Here is a 26,655-nt window from a genome sequence, read left to right on the forward strand (position 1 = left end):
AATAGAAAAATTCCATCGTTAGTTGTTAATTTTGTTTCGGACTTTTGGTTATCTTGTAAAAAAAAATCTTTATCTTACGATTTTTGCTTAATATGCCCAATTGCTAATTGCAAAATGGTGTTAAAGATAAACTTATTAACATTTTTAAGTTGAAAATTTTTTCTCTTATCTCTCAAATCGTACTGAAAACATAAATGTTCATCACCTGTGTGAGTTTTTTAGTGATTTAAGCATTTTCAAGATGGCCCGAAAGACGGTAAAGATATTCACCTTCCTCACCAAGATGGATGATAAATTTGGTAATCAGATTCATTCTTACTTATGGTTTACTAGTCATGTGATTTCTAAAATTGGCAAAGTATTTGCAAGACCCGGATTGTGGAAAAAGTCATCCATCAATTGTCTGTCACGATGTTTCTAGCTAAGTTCAACATCACAGAGGTAAACCATCCACCTTATTCACCTGAGCTAGCAACATGTGAGCTTTTATTTGTTTCCCACTGTCAAATCTGCATTAAAAGGAGCAAGATTTCAGTCTGTTGAAGTTGTAACAGGAAAAACCGGCAGACATCATGAAAAGCTCACAGGAGAAAATTCTTAGCACTCTTTCGAACAATGGAAAATTCACATGGAGCATTAGTTGAGATAGAAGTAAGGTGTATATTGAAGGTAATTGAATTCAGTATACTACTAAAATGATTGAATTCAGAATAAAATGTTTTACAGCTACAGACTCATTATTTAATAGGCATGATTTGATTATCTTTGTAACAGGTTTGTTCATTTTGGATGAACTTTGTTTCCAGATTGTTACAATGTTTTGCATCTCTCATCATTTATTTTTATATACATTTATTCTTTAGTCTGTAGATTTGAAATAATTTATAGTTGCATGAAAATATAAATGATTTTCAGTTTTCTTTTAAACTTATTTTGATCTACTTTTGTATTGAAAAATTTCTAAAGTGAAGAAAATTCAGGTTTCTCCCTTTGCGAAATCACGCCAGTTTTTTAATTTATTTCTGATCAATTCCTATTTTAGTTTTATTTCTTTTTTTTTCCTTCTTTTTTTATAAATGTTTAGTGATGCCTGGGTTTCTTCTAAAGGTTGCAAACAATTTAAGAAATATGCCACACAAACTGACATTTTCAAGGCAGTGGTGAATTAACAATATTTTTTTAGTTCTTTCTTTAAACTTCTTAAAAATAAGAAATAATCGTGTGTATTGTACAAAAAAATTTCCTGAAAATTTTTTTTTTCGTAAAATTTTCTTATTTTTATTTTAACTCCCTACAAAATCTGAATAGCTACTACATGTCTCACAATTATGCATAGATTTACTTGTGCGATTCAAAATACTATTTTTTAGCAAAATGTTACTTTTTAAACATGATTCCTGTAAACATTGCCTTACAAAATAGAACTCAACTTGACTTAATGTCAATAAAGAAAAATAGAACTCAACTGGATATAAGGTTATTTAAAAAAATGTTTCTTGTGTGTTTTTATTAATTTGTAGTATTTTTTGCTATTGTTTAAAATTAGGTAATCCTAAGAACAATTTAAAAGCACCCTATAAACATAAAATATTAAAATATTCTTCTCATCTTGTTTTAAAAATTTGCAGCTTATTCAAAGGCCATAGGGAGTATATGCTGAAACAAATTTTAGTTACAAAGTTTATAAAGATTTTAATTTAGTTATTGAAAAAGAGAAATAATTGCTATTAGCAATGCAAAAGTCAGCTTTTATGGGTGTTATAGATAAATAGTAAAATTAAATTTTAATTTAATGACCTTATAGTTTAACTTTAAAACTTATTGTTAAAGTTTAAATTAAATATGTTGCAAAACATATTTTAAATTGTCCCATTTTTATACTTTTTTTTTTAACTCAAATCAATTAAAGTAATTCTTTTTCTTTTTTTCCATCTGTTTTGATACCTGTTTTTTTATATTGAACAGTAACACTAAGTTATATGAAAAATTTATTTTATTAAGTTTGTTTAATTCTTAAATTTATTTGATCATTATGTTCATTTTATTATTAAATTTATTTTATTATAAGGTTTATTACATTTCTGTTGGGTTTTTTAACTAAATACTATAAAACTAATCTCAAATTCTTCAGTATATAGCATCTTTTCAGTTTGTCCCTGCATATAAAATATTATGAAGGAGATATAAGAAAAATTCTCTTAGATTTGCTTGATTGTAAGAAGTATTCTTATAACCTTAACTGGTATTATTTACTTTGGATTATATCACACTGGCCCACAACTTGTTTTAAAAAAAAGTCAGTTTTTAAATTAATTATTAAAGTTTTACCAAAGCAACATAATTTAAAGTCAAAGTAAATAATTTCTGTTTCTGTCTTGGTCTGTAGAAAGAAAAGGGTGAATATTTAGTAGAACTTGAAAAACTGTGTATAGGTGTATGAAGTGTGTCTTTTTGAAAACAAATTGAATTTTATTTTCTGAACAACTTTATTTTCTGAAAATAATGTAGTAGTTTCTTACAAAAGATGCTTCTTCTGAAATAATGTTTTAATTTAAAGTTAATTTTTATCATTCTATAAATAGAAACAACTATATATAGTATATATTAACATAGTTGTTTATATATATATGTATGTAATATATTAAGATCTATATAACTATACCAAATGTTTACATTATTTTTAGTGGTGGAGGAGACAGGAGTAGTGTATTTGTTACACTAAGTGTTTTAATACAGCAGTTAAAGGCTGAAGAAAGAGTCGATGTGTTTCAAGCTGCTCGTTATACTAGATCACAACGACACTGTATGCTTCAGACTTTAGTAAGTACCTTTTTTAAATGATATTCATGCAGGCATAAATTTAAAGAATTAATAGGATATTAAGAAACAAACCCTTTTAGCCATTGAACATAAAGTCATGAATGCAAAAGGCAATCACAACAGAACAGATCTTAATTTAGGAAACAAAATATGGAATATCAGGAAAAGTGTACAACTTAAAATTAAATTAAATTTTCACATTGTCTTAGTCTAAGTAACTTTTAATGCATAAAAATGAAATTTTTAAATCAGTTGAATGGGTCCTTAGGTGTAACAAATTACTGTTATGTTGCACTTAACTTTGGTGTTTATGGTATTGCATGGTGCATTCGATTATGAAGATCATCAAAAACTGGTTACATACTAAGTACTTAGGTAAGCAAACAATTTTGACATCAAGATGCCCTTCGTTTCATTCCACTTACTGTATGGTTGATGTTTTCCAGAATCTGAAATATAATCAATGAAACTGAAAGCTATCATTTCTTTGGTAGGTTTTTAAGTGACTGCAACTTATTAACGTAATCCTGTTTCTCTCATTGATCATAAGTAATGTTGATAATCATGTTTTAAATAATGCTATGACAACATTTTGTTAACAATATTAAAAAAAGAAAAATATAATTGATGAATTGTATGATGTCAGTCATAACAAACTGGGTTCAAGGAGTCTCCACAGTTTTTATGCTAAATATATGCAAGCTTTAAAATTCTACATAATGATAAGCGGCTTGTTACAATATAACAATTTTAAAAATTGTTGTTTTGTTGCATTTGTTCCAACATATATTTACAAAGTTTGGATCTTAGCATGAAAAATTACTTATATGACATATTATAAAACTTAATTCAGTTTAAGCCCTTCACTTTATGTGGAATCTTATGATTTTTATTAATTCCCTGGCAAATAAAAAAACATTATTTTGATCACTTTTTGCATTTTAGACTATGTTCTGTACCAAAAGCAGCTTGTTTAAATATATTATATCATTTCTGAAAGTTTGTACAGTGATTAAATAATGTAGTTGATTACATATTTCAATTTGGCTAAATTTTTTTGAAGAAACTTTTGTTTTTCAGGAAAATTTGCAGGGAAAATTTGCTAAATTGACATTTTATGTCTGTTATGTTTACTAAAATACTTTTTTTTTCTACTAACTCATTTATAATGATAGGGATAAACCTATTATCTGAAATACAGAAATTAATGTTCCAACAAACATTTTTTTCGATATTACAATACCTGGTCCCTGTTAGATATCATGAGATTAAAAACCTGATTCGATAGTTAGAGCGACTTAAACTTGAAATTTATGTCATTGACTCTCCAGAGAAAGGAGAAAATTACTAAGACCAGGGTTGCTACTCAAATAGATGAAAATAATTCCCTGACTTTTCCGGGCATATTTTAAAAAATTTCCAGTCCTATATCCCAGTATGTACTGATAATGCTGTGGTCAAAATATACAATGAACCACAAAAAATTAATATTAATAATTTATAGATTATATTGTATATTTTATTTCAGTTAAAAAATATAACACCACAGTACAGTGAAAAAATGATAGTATAGACGAAAGAAATATATGATATAACAGAGAAAGAAAAATATTTTTAAAAATAATTTTTTGTCTCAGTTAGCCAACACACAAAAAAAAATTTTGTTGTAATTCTGCAATTTGGAAGTCAATAGCAGACACTTCTGATGAAAAATCCTTGATTAATTTCATACTTTGTACCTGCAGGATAAAAAAATGAAAAAGAGTAAAATTTTTAAGAATTAAAAAATTTTTCTGCATATCTTTAAAAAATACTGAAGAGATGAAATTATAATAAATAATCCCACTTTTTTAATAAATCATAATTATTAGAGATTAACTTATATTAGTTTTAATGTAAAATAAATAAAAAAAAGTCAACTTAATTTATCTGAGCTTCTTCCAGATTTGACAAAAGAAAATAAGTGCTAAAGTAAAACTATTAATAAATTTATTAGTATCTCTGCAATACTCAGATATTCTGCATCTCAGATACTAATTCATAAGAAATCTTTTTAAAAATACTAAATCATCTCATAAAAGAAACTAATGAATACATAAGCATTATGAATTAAATAGTAATTAAAATCTTAACTCAACTAAATAAATAATATTTCTCTCTTGGCAATAATATTTTTTCCTATTTTTTTTTCATATATTGATTAAAATGTAAAAGCAAATTTGTTAAAAAGAAATCAAATTAAAAAAAGATGTGACCTTTTATTACTAGTAAAAAATTAAAATGCAAACATTATTGAGAGAAAAACATAATAAATATATGTCTTTACTAAATATGAGAGATTAGAATAAAAGTATTCCAAAACTTTTAATTAAATTATTAAAATTAATAGGAATTAAACTCAATGGAAAGTAAAATTATCTAAAAAGTAAGTTTTATAGTCTTCGAATCTCGCAGACAGGGTATATGTTAAATGTAAATTAGAAAACAACTGAAAACTAGAACAGAATGTTAAAAATTAAAAACATGAAATTTATTTTACTCTCTATTACAAAATAAATAATAAATTTGAGATATAAACATAATTCAGAGATATAAAAGGGAAATCTAAGCAACAAACACATACAGTAAAAAAAAAGGAAAGTACAAATTATCGAACTATCTTCCATTACCTTTGAATGTAAAACATAAGATAACTTGAAATAAAAATAAAGGAATAAAACAATGCCATATATCTCTCCATTTATTATTTTAAAAAAAGTGAGTAAAAATTTGAAATAGATATCAAAGGTCAATCCAGGTTGAAATCTGAGCCTCTTCACAACCTATTTACAAAACTCTAATTTGTAAAAACGGTCCCTTCACAAAATCCAAATTAGTAAAAATGCCCTCTTTATGAAATTTCATATAATAAAAATAACCGCCCAAAATTGTTCAGAGGCAGATCCTCAAAAAAAAAAACTATTGGAAACTGCATGATTTAACGACATCGTCATCACGAATCGAACTCATCTAAACTCAAATTCAAAATTTTGTGTGTAAATAATAGCTTGTTAATAATATCAAAGTTTGGAAAACCTTGTGGAAAAAGCTGAAAAAATGTTGAATGAAAAACAAAAAAATTATTGTCTAATGTGGTGAAGTTGGAATGGAATTAATCGCGAATCTAACACGTCAAAGCCGGATGACTCAAATTTTAACGTCGTAATAACATCATATTAAAAATACCTGAATTTGAGAAATCACATCTAAAAAATCAAAAAAATTATTAAAATCTTTGGAAAAAACTATCACCAAACCACGGGAAATTACGTTAGATCACAATCGGAACATGACAAAAAGTGATAATTCAAAATCGAAATTCGAAAATTATATTGAAAATCATATTGCAATATCATACTGAAAATATCAGAAATAGAAAAACCGTGTTAAAGGTGGCAAAAAAATTATAAATAACTGCTGATAAACTATGAACTAATGATGTAAAATTATGATGGAATCGTCGAAAATCGAACGCTTTGAAAAAAGTGATGGCTCAAATTCTAATATTGTAATAGCGTATTAAAAATATAGGAATCAATTTGGAAAACCATAAGGAAGCGGTTCAGAAACGATCGGCAAAATACATGGATTTTAAAAAAAGGAATCAAAAATAGTTACTGATTAAACTAAATGTTCTTAATTAAAAAAATTTCAGAAAAATACTTTCGATTTTTTTACAAAAATGGCTCTAAAAATAAAACCTGGATCAACCCCAGGATGTTATAGTATAACGTTATAATTTCCAAGTGGAACTGCAATCCCTATGCTTCTCGTGAGTTCTTAATAACGAGTTTAATTAAATTCTTTTATCAAACCCTTGGCGAAAGAGGATCAAGAAAATATTAAAATAAAAAACTTCAAAAATTTATAAGAGATAATATAACACTATATATCTCAATAAATTTTTTAATAAAAATTAAAGTAGACATTCTGAAGTCTATCCATTCTTCTACCTGTTACGGATTCTAGCAACCATAAACCCTTTTCAAATCTAAAGTTTTCTAAGTCACAGAACCGTGTCATGCTACGATTCTTTGAAATTTGGCTCCATGCCAAATGGAGAGAAAACGAAACTCTTGCTTAGGGAATATGTTTTAGGGTACATGCAAAGGTCCCAAGTGTGGCGGTCGCCAAATCAAACTCCCTGACTTTTCCAGATTTTGACTCAAAAATTTTTGAATTCCATGACTTTTTAGGCAAAGCCATTTTGCAAAGTCCCTGACTTGTCCCGATATTCCAGGTAGCGTAGCAACCCTGTAAGACTGTCTGATTTTTTTTCTTTTTGTTATGCAAGTTTAATGCATATTTTATTCACTTTACCTTTATTTTTTTAAATTATTTAGCTTAGCCTTGTTTATAACACAGTATCTGTCTTTCAAAATTCCACTTCATTTTAAATGAAGTTTTTATTTAATAAGGTTTTTTTTATTTTAGGCACAATATGATTTCTTATATAGAGGATTACTGGAATATATTGTATCCAGAAATCTTTGTGATATGGGTGATACGCAGCTATGATATTTATTCATAGTATATTCCATCCATCATTTGTGGTTTCTCTACCTGCCTTACCTGGCAATAATTAAGACTTTTAATGTCTATTTTGTCCAGCCAGCAAGACTTGGGGAGATTTTGCTCAAGTAGATGAGTGCCATTATTTCTGAATTAAATCAATAATGTTTTATTGTAAAATGGTTTGTCTGCAGTATGAATGAGTGTATGAACGGTTGAACGATATTATATATTGAAAGATACCTCTTATAATTATCATGAGAACTGAATTCATTATATTCAAAGTTGAGTAATTCATTCATATTACCAATGAAAGATAGCACACTGCCAGCGAAATTTTTGTATGTCCGAATCACTGCATTTGAGATATCTTTCATTCGAAAATGGAATTCATCAAAAATACATTATCAGAGTTTATACACTTGCATAGTCAACATGCTATCCACAATTTCCCTGAAAGTTCTTCAGCTATGGTGCTATGTTTTATGGAGCTTGGTTGACATTAGGTGCAAGACTGAATATACAACATTTTTGTATGAATATTTGGTTAAAAGTTTAGGGAGTCCCTAAAACATCTCCATGTTATTTAATCAACTTTTTACTAATAGCTGACAGGTGCTAAATTAAAAAAATTAAAAAATACTTCATATAAGAATTAGTTGTATATAGATATAATTTTATAATTGCTATTAAAATACAGCCATATAACAATTTCTTTTTACTGCTTTTATAAGGAATTGTCTTCAAAAAATACCATTTAGATATCTAGAATTTATTTCTGTCATTTGTGCAGTTTAAATACCCATTTGTACCTGCTCATCTGTTTCGACATCATCACGAACTAGGGTGGGAATCAAGGCAGCTTAGATTTCAAAAAGGTTCATCATTTTTCTTGTATATTTCGTTTAGTATGTTTGTTATATCTTTGAAATAGCAACATATCATTCATGTTATATTAGTTGTCTTTATGTAGTTGTTTGTTTTTTCATTGTTTGAGTGTGTGAAACATTAGAAATCATGAATCAACATTTATATTCTCTTGTACAATTTTGAATAGTCTGAGATCACTTTTATGACAGCTTAATTTTAAATTAGACATTTAGAATGATTACAAAAACGTCTGTTTTCCTCTACATAAATTTTACATACTTTTCAAAATATGTATGATGTTGTTAAAGTTATTAGGAATAAGAATTATAAATCAATCGCTAAATATGTGGTAAATTAAAGTTACCTCCTATTATCTGAATCATTTCTTTTAGGTTTAATTTTTAAACTGGTGTTTTTATATCATCATAAATAACTAGCAACGTTTAAAATTATTATGGATTATTTTTTAATTCCAGTTCTGCCTTTTGTATAGATAACCAATTTCAGTGCAGATTTCTGGGAGAAAAAAAACTTGAATTTAAAATGGGAGACCATGAGCTGCTCCATTTTAAATTAAAATCCTATAAAAAATTTCTTATCAATTTTGAATCTCTATTTAAAAAAATATTGTTAATTATAAAATTGTTGGCATACACATGTGATTGGTAAGTTTGTCTGCACTTAGTTAATGAGGTATATAGTTTTAAATTAAAAACTAATTATTAATGTAATAATCTACATAGACCATTTATGTAAGAATTCCACTAATAAATCAAATAAATAAATATCAAGGAAACTAATTTTAATTATATTTAGAGGAAAATATTTTAAATTTCATTTTTGTAAAAACATTTTTTAAACTTAACAATCTTAAAACTTAATAGTTTTAGTCCCTTAAAAAGGTATAAAAAGTAACAGACATTTAAATCGCTCTAATTTAACAACATATGTATTGCTTTCATTATGAGGTATGATTTTACTTCAATGCTAAGAGAAACTGAAAGGAGTAATTTCGGAAAATAACTAATATTCTATCATCAGTTTAGAAACTCAAAACTCTAATTTAGATTAATTTAGAAAACTCTAAATATGATAGACAAAACTTAAATTTTCTTTAAGCTTTTTTTCTGCTACTAATTGTTTAAAGTTTTTAAGCTTCTGTGATTTTCAGTCTCATTAATTTTCTTTCCAAGACTGTCTTGTATTTTCTAAAAAAAAGCTGATCATAATTCAGAATAATAATTTCCCATTAAAATAATCTTCAACTGATGTTTATGAAAAGAACTTTTTCCATTTATTTTCTGTTTCTCTTAGCATAAATTCCGCATTTGATTTAGTCTTGTACATTAATCATGAGATATAAATTAGCTTTCATATTGTACTTTATTTTGACAATTGAATTATTTTGACAAAAATAGGGAGGTGGAGGATTAATAGTAGCTAGGGGAAATGCTAATTTTTTAAGAAAAATAAATATGTTTAAAAAAGCGGAAATGTTACTCGGTTTAAGTAAATATAAAACAAATGAAAATATAATTAAATAATTAAAATAACTCAATTGTATTTATAATAACTAACCTTTACTCTTTTTCAAATTATTACAGTTACGTCATCTAAAGCAATTAGCGTGAAAGTAAAAATACTTTTATCTCAAATAAAGGCAAGGAATGAAACATTTAATTTAAATATATTTATATACAATCATTTCTAATCATAATTAGACAAGCCTTCAAATGATGCATCTGAAATCACGAGAATACAAATCCCAATGTTCGATTTTAAAATCGCATGACTACAAAGCACATCATTTGATTTTAAAAAGGCATGAATACAGATCATTATGTTTGATTTTGAATTCTTGTGAATGGGAATCAAAATATTTGATTTTGAAATCTCCTAAATATGAATAGCAATATTGAATTTTTAAGACACAGGAATACAAATTGTGATACTAAAGACTCATGAATGCAAATCGAACTGATTGATTTTTAATCTGCATGATGTTTGATTTTAAATTCGCTTACATTTTATTCGTGCTTTTTAATTTTTAAACCGTGGCAATACGAATCACAATGTGTACATTTTAAGCTACGTAAATCAACGTTTGGTATTAAAGTCACATAAATATGAATTGCGATATTGGATTTTTATAATGCATAAATGCAAGTCCCGATATTAAATTTTTTGTTGCGTGGATACGAATTGCGATATGTAGTAGCTTAACCGAGTGAATACGCATCACGGCATCTGATTTTTAAACCACTTAAATTTAAATCCCAAAGTGTGGTTTTCAATACTTGATCTTTTAAATTGTGTGTGTCTATATTATCTAATTCTGGATGTGGAATGTGCATAGGGCCTTATTCGAATCTGGGGGCTTGATAAGTATTTTACAGTAGTTAGTTAACACCAGAAACAGAAAACAATCTCTAAAAACTGTTAAACTAATGTTATTAATTGTAAAACTATGGATGTAAATCATAATATATTTTCAATATGCAGTTGAAGAAAATCAGTATTAAATTAACCTTATAATCAATATTGAGTTATTCTTATAAATTCAAAAAAATGCTAAAATCACTGATAAATTGTAAGATTTTTAACTGAATTTTGTATTTCAAGACTTTGTTGATTTCAGTTTAATTAATACTGAATCTTAATCTCTCTTTCCTATCCTTGACAATGCATTATATTTTGAATTTTCTTCTCAAAACTTCAAGATTATTATTATGACACAGAAAATTTAAATGGAAAGCTTTTCTATTCATGGTTTCTTTTTAATTATTAATTTTTTTCCAGTAATTTATTTCAAGGATGTCATGAAAGAATGTTTTAAAATGCCTGCTGCTGTCAAATGTAAAATTAATAATGTTGATAAAAACAATTTACTGAAGTATTCAGAATTTTGTATTATTTGGGGTTTCTTAGTCTATACACCTGCTGTAAAAGTGAAACAATTAACAACTTCATGATTATGTACAATGCTAAATTTTCAAATATAAAATTAAGTAAGATGTTTATAGTTAACTTTTATAATTTTTAAACACTTTTTTATTAATGATGTATTTATTGAAATGAATGATGAAAACCTATTCATAATGATTTTTATATTATCCCTCTATTGCCTATTGTAGTTTTAACTGCCAAAAATCATTAAAATTCTCATGCATTTGTGTTATTCACATAAAATTATTACTTTTGGTAATTAATAAATTGGTTATTTATGAAACTGTCCATTAAGAAATTACGTAATAACATTAAATATACTATTACAACATATTTATAATAGTTAGGTTTGAATAATACAACGTATGATTAAATTAAGGCAAATATTAGCAATAATTAAAATTTACCATATTAAAAAATAATTATAGGATAATTTTTCCTAATCTTAAACCCTAGTTAGTTTGTTTTTTAATGAAGAGGTTGTTAAATACAGTTTTAGAAGCATTGTCCATCCTTTTACAAAAGCTACTTCCAATTTATTGGTAAAGGAAACAATTTTTAATTAGCATAAACTTTGTGACATAATAAACCCCAAACATTTTTATGATGTTTTTACCGTAGACATTGCAAAAAAATAATTTGTTTACTAAACCATTTCTAAATCCATTTAAATGTATGGATAGAAGCATTGTTCCACTGAACTATGTTATCCTACTTACCTGAGAATGACCTTAACAGTATCAATTGATCATATGGTATAGCTTGATATTAAGCAGTTCTTACTAAAATCAATCTACAGCTGATCATCTTCCCATTTATTGATTAACACATTCTTTTCAATCTCCCATTAAGTTTTTCCCATCATTGTTTTGCTCTTTTTTCTTCATTGCTTCAAATTATAAGTTAATATTTAATTTAAGCATCTGAAATTTTTTTTATTTATTCATTTTTTTTTTCTAAAATTTTGTACATATTTAGATGATTTTTTTTTATTGTTTTTTGGCCTACTGTCTAAAATGCATTAATAATTCCAGACTGTCACAATCTTTTTTTCTAAATCTTTTTTTTTTAATTTTGTTTAAATTGTCTTTAATCTAATCGTAATTTTTTTATAAATAAGTTTTATGAATGGGGTCAAAGTATTTTCATTGATTCCTACAATTAGTTTCAGAGATAGATAAAAATATGCTAAAAGTAAAGAGACCCAAATTTTCAACTGATCTTAAATCAAAATTATTGAGTCCATATCTTTCAGATTCTTACTACCAGGCCTGTCGCTAGCCGATTCGAGAGAGGTGTTGAAGTTTATTTTGCCGACTGTCATATACATATAAATGTATTAATATATAATATATATATATATATATACAGTGGAGCATCGTTTATACGACGATCACTTATACGANTTTCAGATACATCTTTTTTATATGTCTATTTTTTATATATTTCAGGCATATCTTTTTCATATGTTTTTTACACATGCTAGCAAAAATAAACTCCTTAATTAAATACCTGAACATATAAGTACAAAAGAGCATAACATCTGAACATAAAAGTACAAAAGAACATAACATCTGAACATAAAAGTATGAAAGAACATAACATCTGAACATAATCAATAAAAAGAGAAATTTATACAGGATAGTATTAAAAAATGTCTCATGTAAAGTTAAAAATATGTAATAATGTACAGTTAAAAACAAATAACTAAATAAATTTTAAAGCTGTTTTTTTTTTAAAAAAAAGTATTTCTTAAGAATGAATTTGACTTATTTCTTTAACTTTTGGATTTTGTTATTTAAAATTTTGTATAAATTTGTTTAGCTTACAATTCTAAAAGTTTATTATTATTGATTTAAATATTGAAAAAAATAATTACCAAAAACTGGAACATGAAAATTACATTTTACATATCTTAATAAGCAAATTTTATAATTGCTTGCTAAAATATTTTGATTCGCCTAAAGAGGTCCCGAAATATGAAGTCGAGAAAAATTAAAATAAACATTAAGCGGCAAAAACTTCCGTTTGCTCTCTTGACAGAACTATTGGGTAATAACACATTTTAATATGTTGTATCTAGTTGTTTGCTTTATACAGTAGGGAATCGATTATCCGGAACGATCGGGACCCTCGCTATTCCGGATAACTGATTTTTCCGGTTTTCTGAATCGCTACAAAAAGCCGTTTTTTTTATTGTTAAACCCAACTAAAAAAATAATTTTTTTTGGAAATAATCTTAAAAGGAAGAAAAAACGATGGAGTAGTACACTAATGATTATTTCCAAAATGATGGTAAGGTATTTTTCAAAAAAGAAAGAAAAATCCTAAGAGGAAAAAAAAAAATTTTTTTTAAAAATGGCGTGAAAATTTATCGAATTTCGTTCCGGTTTTTTGGTTTTCCGGTTTTCTGATTTCCGGATAACGGGTTCTGTACTGTATATATAATATATACACACACGCAATTTGTATATGAATAAAGCTTGATAATCAAAGGTAATAAACAAATAAAAGAGTTCAAATGTGCCACAAAACTTGAGCTTCCAAAGTTTATTTTGAAATCATTTCCCCTAGTTATAAACATAATGCTATTCATCGAAATAATTTTTACAGCACGTAAAAATGCAACCGCCATAGGTGAAAAATGTGGTAATATTGATAACTAAATAGTACAAGTAATTATTCAAAATAATACAAAGAAAATCTAGTTCTTACATTTCTATTAATTTTAATTATTAAAATGGTAACAAAATATTAAAGAAAAAAAACTATTTCTAAATAAACTGAAACTTATTCAATTAAAATAAGTTTTCAGTAATTATTTGTGGAAATTATTTTAAAAAATAAAGTTGTAAATTTAAATGTTTTTCAATGCAACTTTGAAATACTTTTTACTCTAAATTAAAATACTTTTTGAAAAATCCCTCAGTAATTAAAATTTATCTTTCGTTTCATCTAAGCGTTGTTACCATAAGCTAATTAGAGCAACTGTTTGAAGATAAGAAAGTAAGTCATAACCAGCAAATACAATCTTCTTTAAGATATTGATTCAAAACAAAATTCATTCAAAAGTAAATTGTCCTTTCATTTTTAAAAAAATAAGAAAAATAATGTAGAAAAACATTGAAAATATTTGCCATTTAAATTATAAATAAAGAAATTCACATAAAAATGATAAAAAATTAAGATATTAGTAAATTAACGTTACATTATATTAGTTACATAAATTTACTTCGACGTTGTTTTAAAAGTGAAAAATATTCTGCCAACTTATTAAGTTATCAAAAAGATATTGTTCATCAAAAGATATTAGTTCAAAAAGATATTTTCAACAATATCTTTTTCTACTTTGAGTAAAAGCAGTGAATTTAGGCATTCAGTGGTCAATGTTGTTCGAAGATAGTTTTTAATCAATTTCATCTTGCTTAAAATTCTTTCATTTGTTGCAACTGTCGTTGGTGCAGTTAACGCTAATAGATTTAACAATAGAAACTTATGAAAGCATTTATGCTAAAATGATTATTCAGCATTTTTAATACAAAACTGTGATTTGAATTTTTTCATAATTACAAAATTATTAAGTTTTTTTTTACTAATAATTAACTTAAATGGAAAACTGTTAACTTTAGTCAAAAAGATAATATAAAAACATTACATACATCAGAAATAAAACAAGATAGCTAAAGAGAATTATTTATCAAAAAAAAAGTCAAACTTTTCTATTTTTAACACCTTACATTTTTAATAAAATAAGCATTAGTACATTTTTGTTCATAAAGGATTGCAGTTTGGACTTATAAAAACAAAGCCTACGAACGAATATAAAATTTGAAATTTCAATTAAATAAGATCTATAAAAAATAATTTTAACTGAAAAAATCTATAAAAAAAAATAAATAAGAAATACTATTTCAAACACAAAATAAAAAGCTTAGTAAAAAGTAAAAAATGGAAAAAGAATTCCAATTTTCGGAATTCTAATGTGATTTATCTTTTTCTATCCCTAGCTCCAAATAATGAATATAAATAGCATAACTCCTCTTTAATGAATATAAATAACATAACTTTTAATTTCTCTTTTTTCTTTCTTTTAATCATTTTACTGCACAAAAAAAATAATAATAATTTTATTTGCTTAATAAAAATAAATTTTTACCCATATATATATATTTAAAAAAAAAATTCTTTTTCGTGAAAGTCTTATACCTAAATTTTCAAGCAATAATTGAGGAAATAATTTAATTGGAAAATAATACATTTAATGCAATTTAATTAAACTTTATATTTAAACAATAAGACTGCAAATAATAAATATGCATTCATAAAAAAAATTATACTTACATTCAAAACTTAAGCTGCGGTAGATTGGATGATCTTGGTTTGTGAGCGGATTTTCTATTTTATTCAATAAGAATATGGATTTATAAAATACGCTTTGAGTAACTAAGTTCCCGTACTAGACAGTTAAAGACAGGTCAGTGAAGTAATTGGTACCACAGCTGCATGCGCATCGAGCCCCTTCTTAACGACATGGACAAACATATTGCCGTTATTCTTAGAAAGAGTAAGAGAAAATATAGCTAAGGGCATTTCTAGCTAACGCTTGATCAAACAGAATTGCCACTTTTCCGTAAATACTTCCGTGAATCAAAGAATTCCTCTATTTTCACCGTATTTTTAATGAAATAATTAATGAATCCAAAATTACAACATTTAATACTTTGAACTCGGCAGCCATCCACAAATTGTGCGAAATGATTGAAGTGTCGATTTGATTGAATGTAACTCAATTTAATGTTTCAGAATTCTTAGGATTCTTGAGAAAAAAATATTAAAAGCAAAATACAATATTTTATTTTCAAAACAGAAACTTTTATAATGGTGAATTGAGGATCACATATATGTTTACTATTTTCCATACAGAATATCAAATTTTGCTGCGATGATTAATTGTTCTAAAGATATGAATTGGTCCCTGAACAATTTATTTTAGGTTAAAAAAATTTTTAACTCAAATAATAATCCAATCATCATAGAATTTTAAAAGTTATGAACTGAAGGATAGTTAACGAATTAAATGTTTTTTTTTTTAAATGTTTAAAGTCCTTTGGAATTAGTAAAATTCTTCATAGTAGAAAAATAGCTTTTTCTAATTGAAAATATAAATTACAGTAGAGCGCCGATTATCCGAACTGCTCGGGACCGAACATGGTTCGGATAATTGGAAAGTTGTTTGAAATCTAATGTAAATGATTATTATTTATGCACTAACTTCCCTTCGTGCCTTTTGTAGGCTTAGTACTATCTAAAATAGCTCTGGCGTGTTCAAAAGTTTTTTTTTTCAACTTATAAATATTTTTAATTAATTTTCTTAAACTTTTTTTTTTCATTTTGAATTATTTTTATCGTATTTCAATTTTTTATAATTTTTTTGTCAATTACTGATTTTGCCACATTTTTCATTATTTTCCATTGCAAAAGAAATCCAGCAAAAATTTCGTTTAAAAGAAGATGCGTATTTTTTTTTTGCTTTTTTTTTATTTTGAGTAGCTATATGTCCTTTATTCTTTTTAAATAAATCAACCGAACTGAATCAACATCATTTTGACGTTTTAGCCAATTCATTGCAAAATCTAATGAATTGCATGCCTCTATATGAGAAGGTCCACTATCTTGAACTTGATCACCTACTTCTTCCTCTTCGTCTGTGGAGTTCCGATTTTCCTTCAAAATTTCAGCAACAATTTCATCATTTTCATCCGAAAAATCTACTGGTTCAAAAACTTCAGTTTCGTTTGTTTTTTTGTTAAGAATTTTATTCCAAGATTTAAGATTCCAAGCACTGTAATCACTAATCATTAACCATAAGTGGCAACTACCCATCCCCCAATTATAGAACTTCAGCACTTATCTATTCATAAACTTCTGCATTCCAACCATTGTAGACTATCAAAATAAAGCTCGCATTCTTGGAAGATAATTTTCAGTTGTAAAGGGGTATGTAGGTTTAACTGTATCACAATACATGTATGTATGGCTACTATAAGAAAACTGATAAAATGGTTGTAAATTAAATATGGTCTTCAGATGTAGGGGATATTGTGTATTCTTCTTAATTTAGAAAGATTGTTGATAGGTTAAAAAGAATTCCAAACTTTTAAAAAAAAAAAAAATAATGAAAAAAAAAAATTCAGACATAGTTCGGATAATTGGACGTTCAGATAATAAGGGTTCGAATAATTGGAGCTCTACTGTATTTAATAATTTGTGTTATTTAAACAGAATTTAACAATTTAAATAAGATATTTTGAATAATAAAGGTACTCTTATTTGAAATTTTCCCCCGATATTTTGAAAGTAAAAGAAAGAAAATGGGTTGCATGTCCGGCACGATTATTTCATTAAAAATTTATTAATTCTTTAAAAAAGACTCGTGTAAGTTCATCACTTCCTTTAAAAAAATTACTTAAACCTCTAATAAAGAGTTAATATAATTCAGATAATTAATATCTGAATTTTATGATACGTTGTTAACTAACTAAAAATTAAGGTCACAAAAATTTTTTTAAATTTAAGAATGTGTCGTTGAAATAATAATACAAGAGAAATGGTTTTCGAGATTTTAGCTTGTATTATCGGTCATCTCGCTTTGAATTATCATAAATACTAACTCGTGGAGGAGGAGAAAAAAGCTAAATTTAAAAACACATTTCACAACAAGATTTGCCGAGTCGGGTCTGGGATCCCGAAATGGACGAAACTCAGATACTATTGAAACCCGTTTAAATCTCATAATCACCGATGAAATATCCGATAATAAAAGAATTTCAGCAAAGTCGGGATTTTGGCTTCTAAAAAAAAAAGACCGACTCAACCTGAATTTGCCGACTGGATGATATCGCTGGGGGGTGACCTGCTTACGGGCCTGCTTACTACTCTTCACATCTTAAGTATCAAAATTCAGTAAGAAAAAGTTTAATTCAGAGAAAGTAAATTTTATATCTGATTTCATTATTTTTATTATTATTTGGACAAGGTCATTAATTTTCATATTTTAGGCTCTCCTTTTCAACTACAAAAATTCTATCTTAATGCATTAAAATCTTCAGTAAGGTTAAAAATTATTAAAATGTAAAAATTAAAATTTAATTAAAAATTTTTGAATATAAGTAGCATCACATGCCATAAATATTAAAATTTTTTAATAAATATTAAAAGTACTTGATATTTTGGATGAAATTATAACCAATTACTGAAGAATGTCACTTTTTGGTCCTTTATGAAACCTAGCAAGAAATGTTTTTTGTTAAAAGTGTCGACATAATATTTGAAATAAGTGTTTTTAAAATATAACGTCCTGAGATCAGGGGCTTTGTTGATAGAAGAAAATGGCATATTTTCCTTGCAAAATGTTTAACTGTTAAAAGTATATCTTATTGACTAAATAAAATAGAATTTTTTTTTATGTATTTTGTGTTAATTCTAAAATTGACAATGCTAATGAAACACAATATAAAATAAATAAATGAAACACAATATAAAATTGTTTCGCTAAATAACAATAAAAGTTGCATTTACAAAAAAGAAAAATTAAAAGCTGAAAATTATTAGTATCTTTAAAAAATGTCTTAAAATTTAATTTGGTTCAGTCGAATTTTTTTTTTTTACAGTTTTTTTACAATACTTTAAAATTCAAGTTTTCATGGGTAGAATTCTTCTACACAGACAATCACAGTTTGATAATTTGAATACAACCAGTTTATTTTAAACATTGTTTTATGTGTTTAAAATTTGCATAAAAATAGTTTCTTTCGCATTGAAAAATAGTAATGTAACAGGATCTAGTATTACTGCCATGGTAGAGCTGAAATATACATATATATATGTGAATGTTTTTTTTTTTTACTTAATGATTATTTTCAGCTGAATTTATGTTATCAAGAAAAATGGAAAAAACTGCTTTATTTTAGTATAGTGGGTCTACAAAAAACTGTCAAGTAAAGTTTTATAAGAAGCATCATTCAAATGTGTAGTGCTCTAATTAATTACATTAGGTTGTAGTAATATTTAATGTGTAATGCTCTTAATTACATTAGGTTGTAGTAATATTTAATTAATAAAGAAACAAAAAAAAACTACTACTGTAAAAGCTGAAATTATAATTTCTTTAATTTTTTTCAAAAACTAACTAAGAACTTCATAATATTTTGGATGTGCCTTGCCATTCAAACTTTATATAGCTTTTTAAAAAATATTTATCCCCAGTCTACATAAGGTTCACCATCATTGGCCTAGTACAAAGTTAATGGTAAATCTGGCAATAGAGGGTTATCTAAATGTAATATATTTCTTATAACCTTTGTTGATCATGGATATAAAAATTCACAATTTCTGTCATTATGCATTTTGGTAAATTATATTGATAAGTTTCAACTTTAAATGTGTACATTTAAATAATTTAGAAGCTCTGCATTTTGCCAGGGAAATTGGTTCCCAAATCTTAAGAAGTGCAAGCTTGTTTACTAAAATTAATTTGTATTTGAATGAGTTCTTACAGTCATTTGTTCAAGCGGGTATTTTTTGAATTGTTGTACATTGCTTATAGTTATGTTTAATAAAAAAATATGTAGTGGCTCTAAGGGAAAACTATGTTAAATTATTAATGTATCATATTAATCATGTACAGTTCTTTTATTTTCTAATCATTTTTAAAATATTCCATTAATTGTTGATTTTTCTGCAATACTCAGATGAAAATATTAAAAATTATCAAAATTACTAATAACTTTGGTTAATTATTCAATCTGTATATTTTTGGATAATGACAATTTATAATGAAGAATTTTGCAAAAAATTATTCATAGAAATTAATTATATTAGCAAATTAAGAATGAAAATTTTCAAAAAACATTTATAGTCCATTTTCAACTTATNGTTTCAAATAAGAAAAAAGCAATTAAGTTGAATCAGTATGAAGATAAGTACTTAAATCTGATATAACCTTGAAAATCAATGGAAAGCTCCTTTCTGTCCGTTTTAACTACCTTTTTTAGTAAATAGAATCAGTGCTTGATTTGTAGAAATAGATATTCTGGAATTATAACATACTGGATTTCAGTAGAATGGAAACTCATCAGAAAAAAAATTAGTAAGGAGTCTCCCTGGATGCATAGTTTAAAGGATGTATTTACTTTTTTGAATATTTCTGTAAGTTTTTCATTGTTGTCAAGTAATATTGAAACAGTTTTTGTGTATAGTCATCAAAAAATTTCATATAATGTTATCTTCATTAAATATGCATCTCAGTGGAGCCACAGTTATGCATCAATTTAGGCCCTAGGTTCCCACCTAGATTAATGTATAACTACTACCACCTTCCCAATGGGTGTTAGAGACTTTGAGTGAGGACAAAAGACTTTCTAGAAACTTTTTAGACTTACCGAAGAAAATTATTTTAAATATTGACTATACATTAAAAGAAATAATTTCGTTTGTTTTGTACCAAAAAACTAATACATATTAAACTCTGCATGCATTGAATGTTATTAAAGCAATTATTATTTTAACAATAGAAAAAGATTATAAGTTAATCATAATGAAGACAAGCACTTAGCTTGCTGTTCTTTGCATGCAAAAAAAGCTTAATACTAAAAAGTTTGATAATTTTTTTCAATTCTTTTTTTTTAATATTTAGCAAATTAATTTGGTATTTTTTCATTCATAACAAACATAATTTACAATAGTTGTGGCTTTTTAAAATAACAGTTTGGAAGTTATTTTATACGCTATTTGAAGTTTGAATCAAATAATTATTTGCCTTTCTATAATATAGTACCTTTTTGTAATTATAATGTAAAGAAAAGTCTTGTTATCATTAATTCATCGTTTGAATTGAGCACTATGTAAAAAAGTTTTCACTGCCTGTCTCATATATTTTATGGTTGCTGTAGTTCAGTGCATTTCTCTGAAAACGTTCTTTGTAGGTATGTCATCATGATCAGATTTATAATTTGGCAAAAACGTTCGTAATTGAATTTCACAATGTAATGATAAGCATATATATATTTTCTTAGTTTCAATAGGTGCTGCATATGAATTAGACAGTGAGAAGTCAATATTTTGCTAAAATGCACACCATAACATGGGGAATAAAACAAAAAAGTTTAAGAAAATTAATTTGATATTTCATGAGAAATTGTACATTTAAGTTGACCAGTTATACATAGGCTAGGATAGGAAGTATAAAGATTTGAAAAAAGGTAATTCAAAAATAAAAGATTACAAGGAAAAGTATAGTATATTCATCAAATGTCATTAAATAGTAAAGAAAAACAAGTTATTTTAGAGAAACTTGATTTTATATTGCTTTTTGTTTGTCTAGCTGATTAAGTTTAATGAATTTATGCTTAATCATTATTTAAAATTGAAATTTTTACTTATTCATATCTGTCCTATATATTTTTTCACAGGTATAGTATCTACTAATCTGAGTGTAATTTGGTCAAAAATGTAGTTCTGATTGTGATTAAAAAAAAAATTCTGAAATTTTCATCAATACCATTTTGGATTATAAAGTTATATTCAGTGTGAAGTATATTCGTTGGCTTCAGTAAGTAGTATGTCAAAATCTCAAGAAGACTTCATTACATAAACATTATAAAACAAATATGTGCTAGAAGAAATGCACCAGGACATATAAATTACTTTAAACTAAAAATATAGTCTCAATTTAAACTTTTAGGAGGAAGACTCATTATTTCATTTCACTCACTATTCTATTAAATTTACTCACACTGGTTTTATATGGTGGTCAGATGCAACATTTGTTTCGTAATTAGCCAAAATACTAAAATCTGATTAGTTGCTTTGCATTCAAATAAACTATTTAACCAAAATAATGATTTAGCTATGTATTTACTAATAAAATATCTTAAATTAGCAATCAAACAAGCTTTCAAAATAATTGTTCGGAAAAAAAAAATAATAACTTGGTATTATATATTATTTTTTGATATAATTAAGATATACTTGGGACTTAGACAATTGATTAAAATCTTTATAGTTTAAAATACAACTATTTTACCCTGTTAGCAGGATGTAAGAAGTAAACAAAAATAATTCATCACTCACCTAATATATTACTTTCATTGACGAAAAAAATGACTCAGTACTGAAAGTTTAGGCAAAGAGTTTATACCATTATTTTCCTAACTTTATCAATTTTAACGACATACTATTAGCCTAAATGATCACATTAGTTCTGGTACTCAGCATACTTTTTACAATATGTATTAGCGTAGATTTTGCTGAAATATAAGTATTTCTATATTTTGAGAATTAAAACTGTCTGATTTCTTTACATTTTTTTTCTTTTTTTAAACCCTGAATGGCCAAAAGACACTCCAGGTTTGATAATTTTCAGAATAAAATAGCCACCTCTCAAATCTTAAATATTTATGTTTCTTATACCTTAAAAATGATTTTTATTACAGGTATCAAAAGAGAATCTTGACATTCTGATTTTATGCTTTAAATAAATATGTTACATTAGCTAAAGGGTCAAATAAAAATTTTAATCATTAAGGGTTAAAATAAAATTTTCAGATTGGGAGGTTCTAAGTATAGAGTGCTGATGTATTACCCTCAAATTGAGCACTGACTATAATTATTGATTTTAATGTTTCTAGGGCATTATATAAGTGTTTTCATTCTGAGAATTGCATTTTCTTATTTCATGTGATTAACTTATATCAAAGATTTAATTTGTAATAATTGTAATTTATTAGTTATTCATTCAGTTCTGTAATTATTTCATGTTATTTATCATATTTATGTGTGAAAGTTTTCTCTGTATTGTATTTTCTTATGTTAAAAGAAGATGTCTGTTTTATTTTATTTTTGCTAATCCACTCCCTAATTTATTTTATGAGTGTTTTGTATTGTATTATGAAAAAAGCTGTGATAAATTAGGATTTTTTAAATGAAGTCTTGTCAATACTGAAACATCTCTTTTATAGGTTAAGCACTCCTAGGTGGCATTACACGTTAATTGTAAGAGACATTGCTTTAAATAATATTTTTACATTATCAATACGGTGGCAAAAAGATTTTTATTAAAACTTTCTTAACATAGTGTAAACTAAACAGTTCAATGTAAAATGTTATTAAATGGTTTGTTTTTTAATTATGCATTCCATGCTCAACTGTAATTACAACTTGCTATAATTTTGAGTTTCAAATAAGAAAAAAGCAATTAAGTTGAATCAGTATTTAACACTATAAATGCATTAATAATTCGAAGTTTATTTTGCACTCCATGAAAAAAAACTTATATGCTAAGCATAAAATTTAATCTGCAACAAAATGCAAATCAAGAAATTAAAAGTTTGAAATTTTTTGACAACTTCATCTAATTTATCTAAGGCCTGCAAAAAATTCCACTATTCTTGTTTACATACGGCGATTAAATTTTAATATGATGTAAAATAAATTATGAATAATAAATCACCTAATAGCTAAGACTTAATTTGTGGAAGGAATGTGCCAGAATGATACTACAAAACTTCTAAAACTAAGATTTTAGGTGTGGAAAAATATCTTTGGTTTTGACATCTCTATTTTTACAAATTGAGAACTGATAATAAGAATAACTTAATTTGACCACAAATTACTGATTCAGTTTATTGCGCTTAGCATAGCAGATATGTTGTTGTTTCTAATGCAACAGTTCTGGTGAGTTAAAATGAAAATTTGTATTACAGTAGAGAACCAATTATCCGGGATGCTCGGGACCATCGCTATCCCGGATATCTGAATTTCCTGGTTTTCTGGATCGACCAAAAAGTGTCGTTAATCGATGTTTTATCGAACCCGAAGTACAAGGAAAAAGTGTAATGCATAAAGTAAGAGAAAAAGAAAGGTACTCCTAACTTTAAAAAGAAAAAAAAAATGGTAGAAATATAACATTTAAAAGAATAAAAAAATTTGCAAGTTTAGACAAGAAAATCAAGTTTAAAAAATACAAAATTCTCATATTTATTTTTTAAAAATAATTACAATTCCTAAATTAAATAATATAAACAAAACCAATGATTAAATAACGCAATATATTTCATACCTAATTATACGGGGGGAAAGATAAAATAAAAGGAAAACTTATTAATCTAAATAAAAACACTTGAAAATTATCGAACCGAAACGATAGTTAAAAAAGGCACTAGCATAAATATTAAAACCCGGAACAAGGCAAGATCAACGGAATTTAAAAAAAAAAACCTAATGATAAAATTTATGAATAAAAAGAATTAATTTATTGAGTGCGAAATTTATCGCGAAAAGAAAAAAAATCAAACGTAGTGGAATCAGACAAACAAAACTGCAATCTGCTTCATAAAATAACCCTATGTTTAAATTAATAAACAATTCTCCTTTTATTTTATTTTTTTTGTTGATAAAAACAAGATTTTTAATTACAGCAGATGTGATTCCACACCAAGAGAAACTTGCAATTGATACCACACTTCCAAAGAATGAGAATTTATTCAACAGAAAAAGATTTTATTTCTATTAGTCGATGTCAAATAAATATATTTTTCTTTTTCTGTTCACTGATATGCATGCAATGCATTTTCCCCACCCCCCTCGTAAATCAAGCAGAAAACGAAATCAGCATGCCACACCATTGAGTTTGATTGACGGCCTAAAGGAAAAAATAAAACATTCCTCCCTTCCCTGCCTTCAAGGTCACGGAGGAAGTGACAAAAAAATTTCCCCTTCCTTACATTTTCCTCTACTCAATTTCAAGGATGAGTTCAATTTCCGCTTTTTTCGTTCTAGTTTAAAATGGCGGGAAAATCGAGCAAAATTTTTCCCGGTTATCTGGATACCGGATAAATGGTTCTCTACTGTAGTTATTTATAGATGTATTCTCAAAAAAGGTGACATGGTTGCTAGATTTCTTTCTTTTATTTACATCGCACTAGAGCTGCTCAATAAGCTATTGGTGATGGTCTGGGAAACATTCCTGAGAATGACCCATACACAATATACATACGTCGCATCCCTTTTTACAGGGAGGACACATCCATTCGCAGATCACTATTTTGAGCTGAACCAGAGAACGATCAATCTGAAATTTGGTACCCCCAGAGGTATGTTTTATTTGGGGAACACGGAGGACTTTGTGACCCAACAGATTTAACGTACACCACACAGGGAGTTTTCAGCCGGCGGGAATCGCACCTGCTAGATTTAGAAGGAAATCGCTTTTTTTAGGCAGTCCCGATTTGGCCTCTTTTCACTTGTTTATTACTGTTTGTTCTTGTTGCAAGCTGTGCACCATCATACGCTAGTATTAGCATGTCATACGACCTGTGAGATTAAGTTCATTTTTCAAATTATCATTTGGGTTCAAATTTGGTATATTCTTGACAAGGTAAGTGTTTTAAATAGATTCTTTTTTTTAAATGACGATCCATACGTCTTGAGAAGACAGATTTTCAGATGACGATTCTTTCGTCTTGTTGTAGTTATAGTTAATTTACGTCGCACTAGAGCTGCGCAATAGGCTATTGGCGACGGTCTGGGAAACATCCCTGAGAATGATCTGAAGACAAGCCATCACAATTTTGATCCTCTGCAGAGGGGGTGGCACCCTCGCTTAGGTAGCCCAACGACCTTCACGCGAAGTCGAGCACTTTACGGTAGAACAGTTTAACGGTGACCCATACCGCACACCCTCGGTCCCTACGCAGACTGATCCAAGTGGTCTGCCACCCGCACACTGACCCAGGGGCGTACGCAAGGGGGGGGGNCCCCCCCCCTTGAGCTCAGACAAAGTGAATTTACAAAATAATACAGACAGAAATAAAAATTTCAGTACAAATTATGCTGGCTATTATTTTTTAAGACTATATATTTTTATTTGTCTTATGCCTACTTTTTTTCTCACGGTATTTCTCAGAATACTGGAAAAACATTTACTATTATAGGGTTGTACTTTTGAAACCAAATTCACGTGATACTGTTACGGGCAAGCTCCGATCGCTGGTTCCTTTCTGTCCTGCCAGTCGCGATAGTTTTCGAGACTGGCTGGCATTCGCGAGGTCTGGAATCCTAGACGTTCTGTCGTCTTTGAGACAATTCGAGAATTTTGTAGATGCGGTAAAAAAAATTATGTGAAAGGGGGAACGGAGTACAGTGGAGTTAGTTAGTCAAACTAAGAGTTATCTCTGCCGCTTGTCTGTCTTTTGGAGCTTGTTTCTAAATCTGTTTTGTTTTGGAGACTCTGTGCTCGTTGAAGTTATTCATTCCAGCTCGAAACTTTGAGATCGTAGCTTAGCGGATATTTCTGTGCCAATATATATGTACAGTGGAGCATCGCTTATACGACGCTGAAGGGACCACTGAAAAACGTCGTATAAACGATAACGTCGTATATTCGATTTTTTCTTTCAAAACTAGTAACAG

At 27.0% G+C, this 26,655-nt stretch overlaps 1 protein-coding gene across 4 annotated transcripts in view; it reads left to right on the forward strand.

The window, feature by feature from the left end:
* The window catches only part of LOC107437280 (tyrosine-protein phosphatase 69D), a 148,955-nt gene extending 137,818 nt beyond the window's left edge, over positions 1-11,137 (forward strand). For all 4 annotated transcript variants that reach the window (XM_071187582.1, XM_043052292.2, XM_071187583.1 and 1 more), the window contains 2 exons: positions 2,685-2,820; positions 7,294-11,137. In XM_071187582.1, the coding sequence (XP_071043683.1) occupies positions 2,685-2,820; positions 7,294-7,377 (220 nt within the window). In that variant the 3' untranslated portion in view covers positions 7,378-11,137. The remainder of the gene's footprint in view (positions 1-2,684; positions 2,821-7,293) is intronic.
* The last annotated feature ends 15,518 nt before the right edge of the window (positions 11,138-26,655 follow it).

The sequence above is a fragment of the Parasteatoda tepidariorum genome, chromosome X1, assembly GCF_043381705.1.
Source record: "Parasteatoda tepidariorum isolate YZ-2023 chromosome X1, CAS_Ptep_4.0, whole genome shotgun sequence".
Classification (NCBI taxonomy): Eukaryota; Metazoa; Arthropoda; class Arachnida; order Araneae; family Theridiidae; genus Parasteatoda; species Parasteatoda tepidariorum.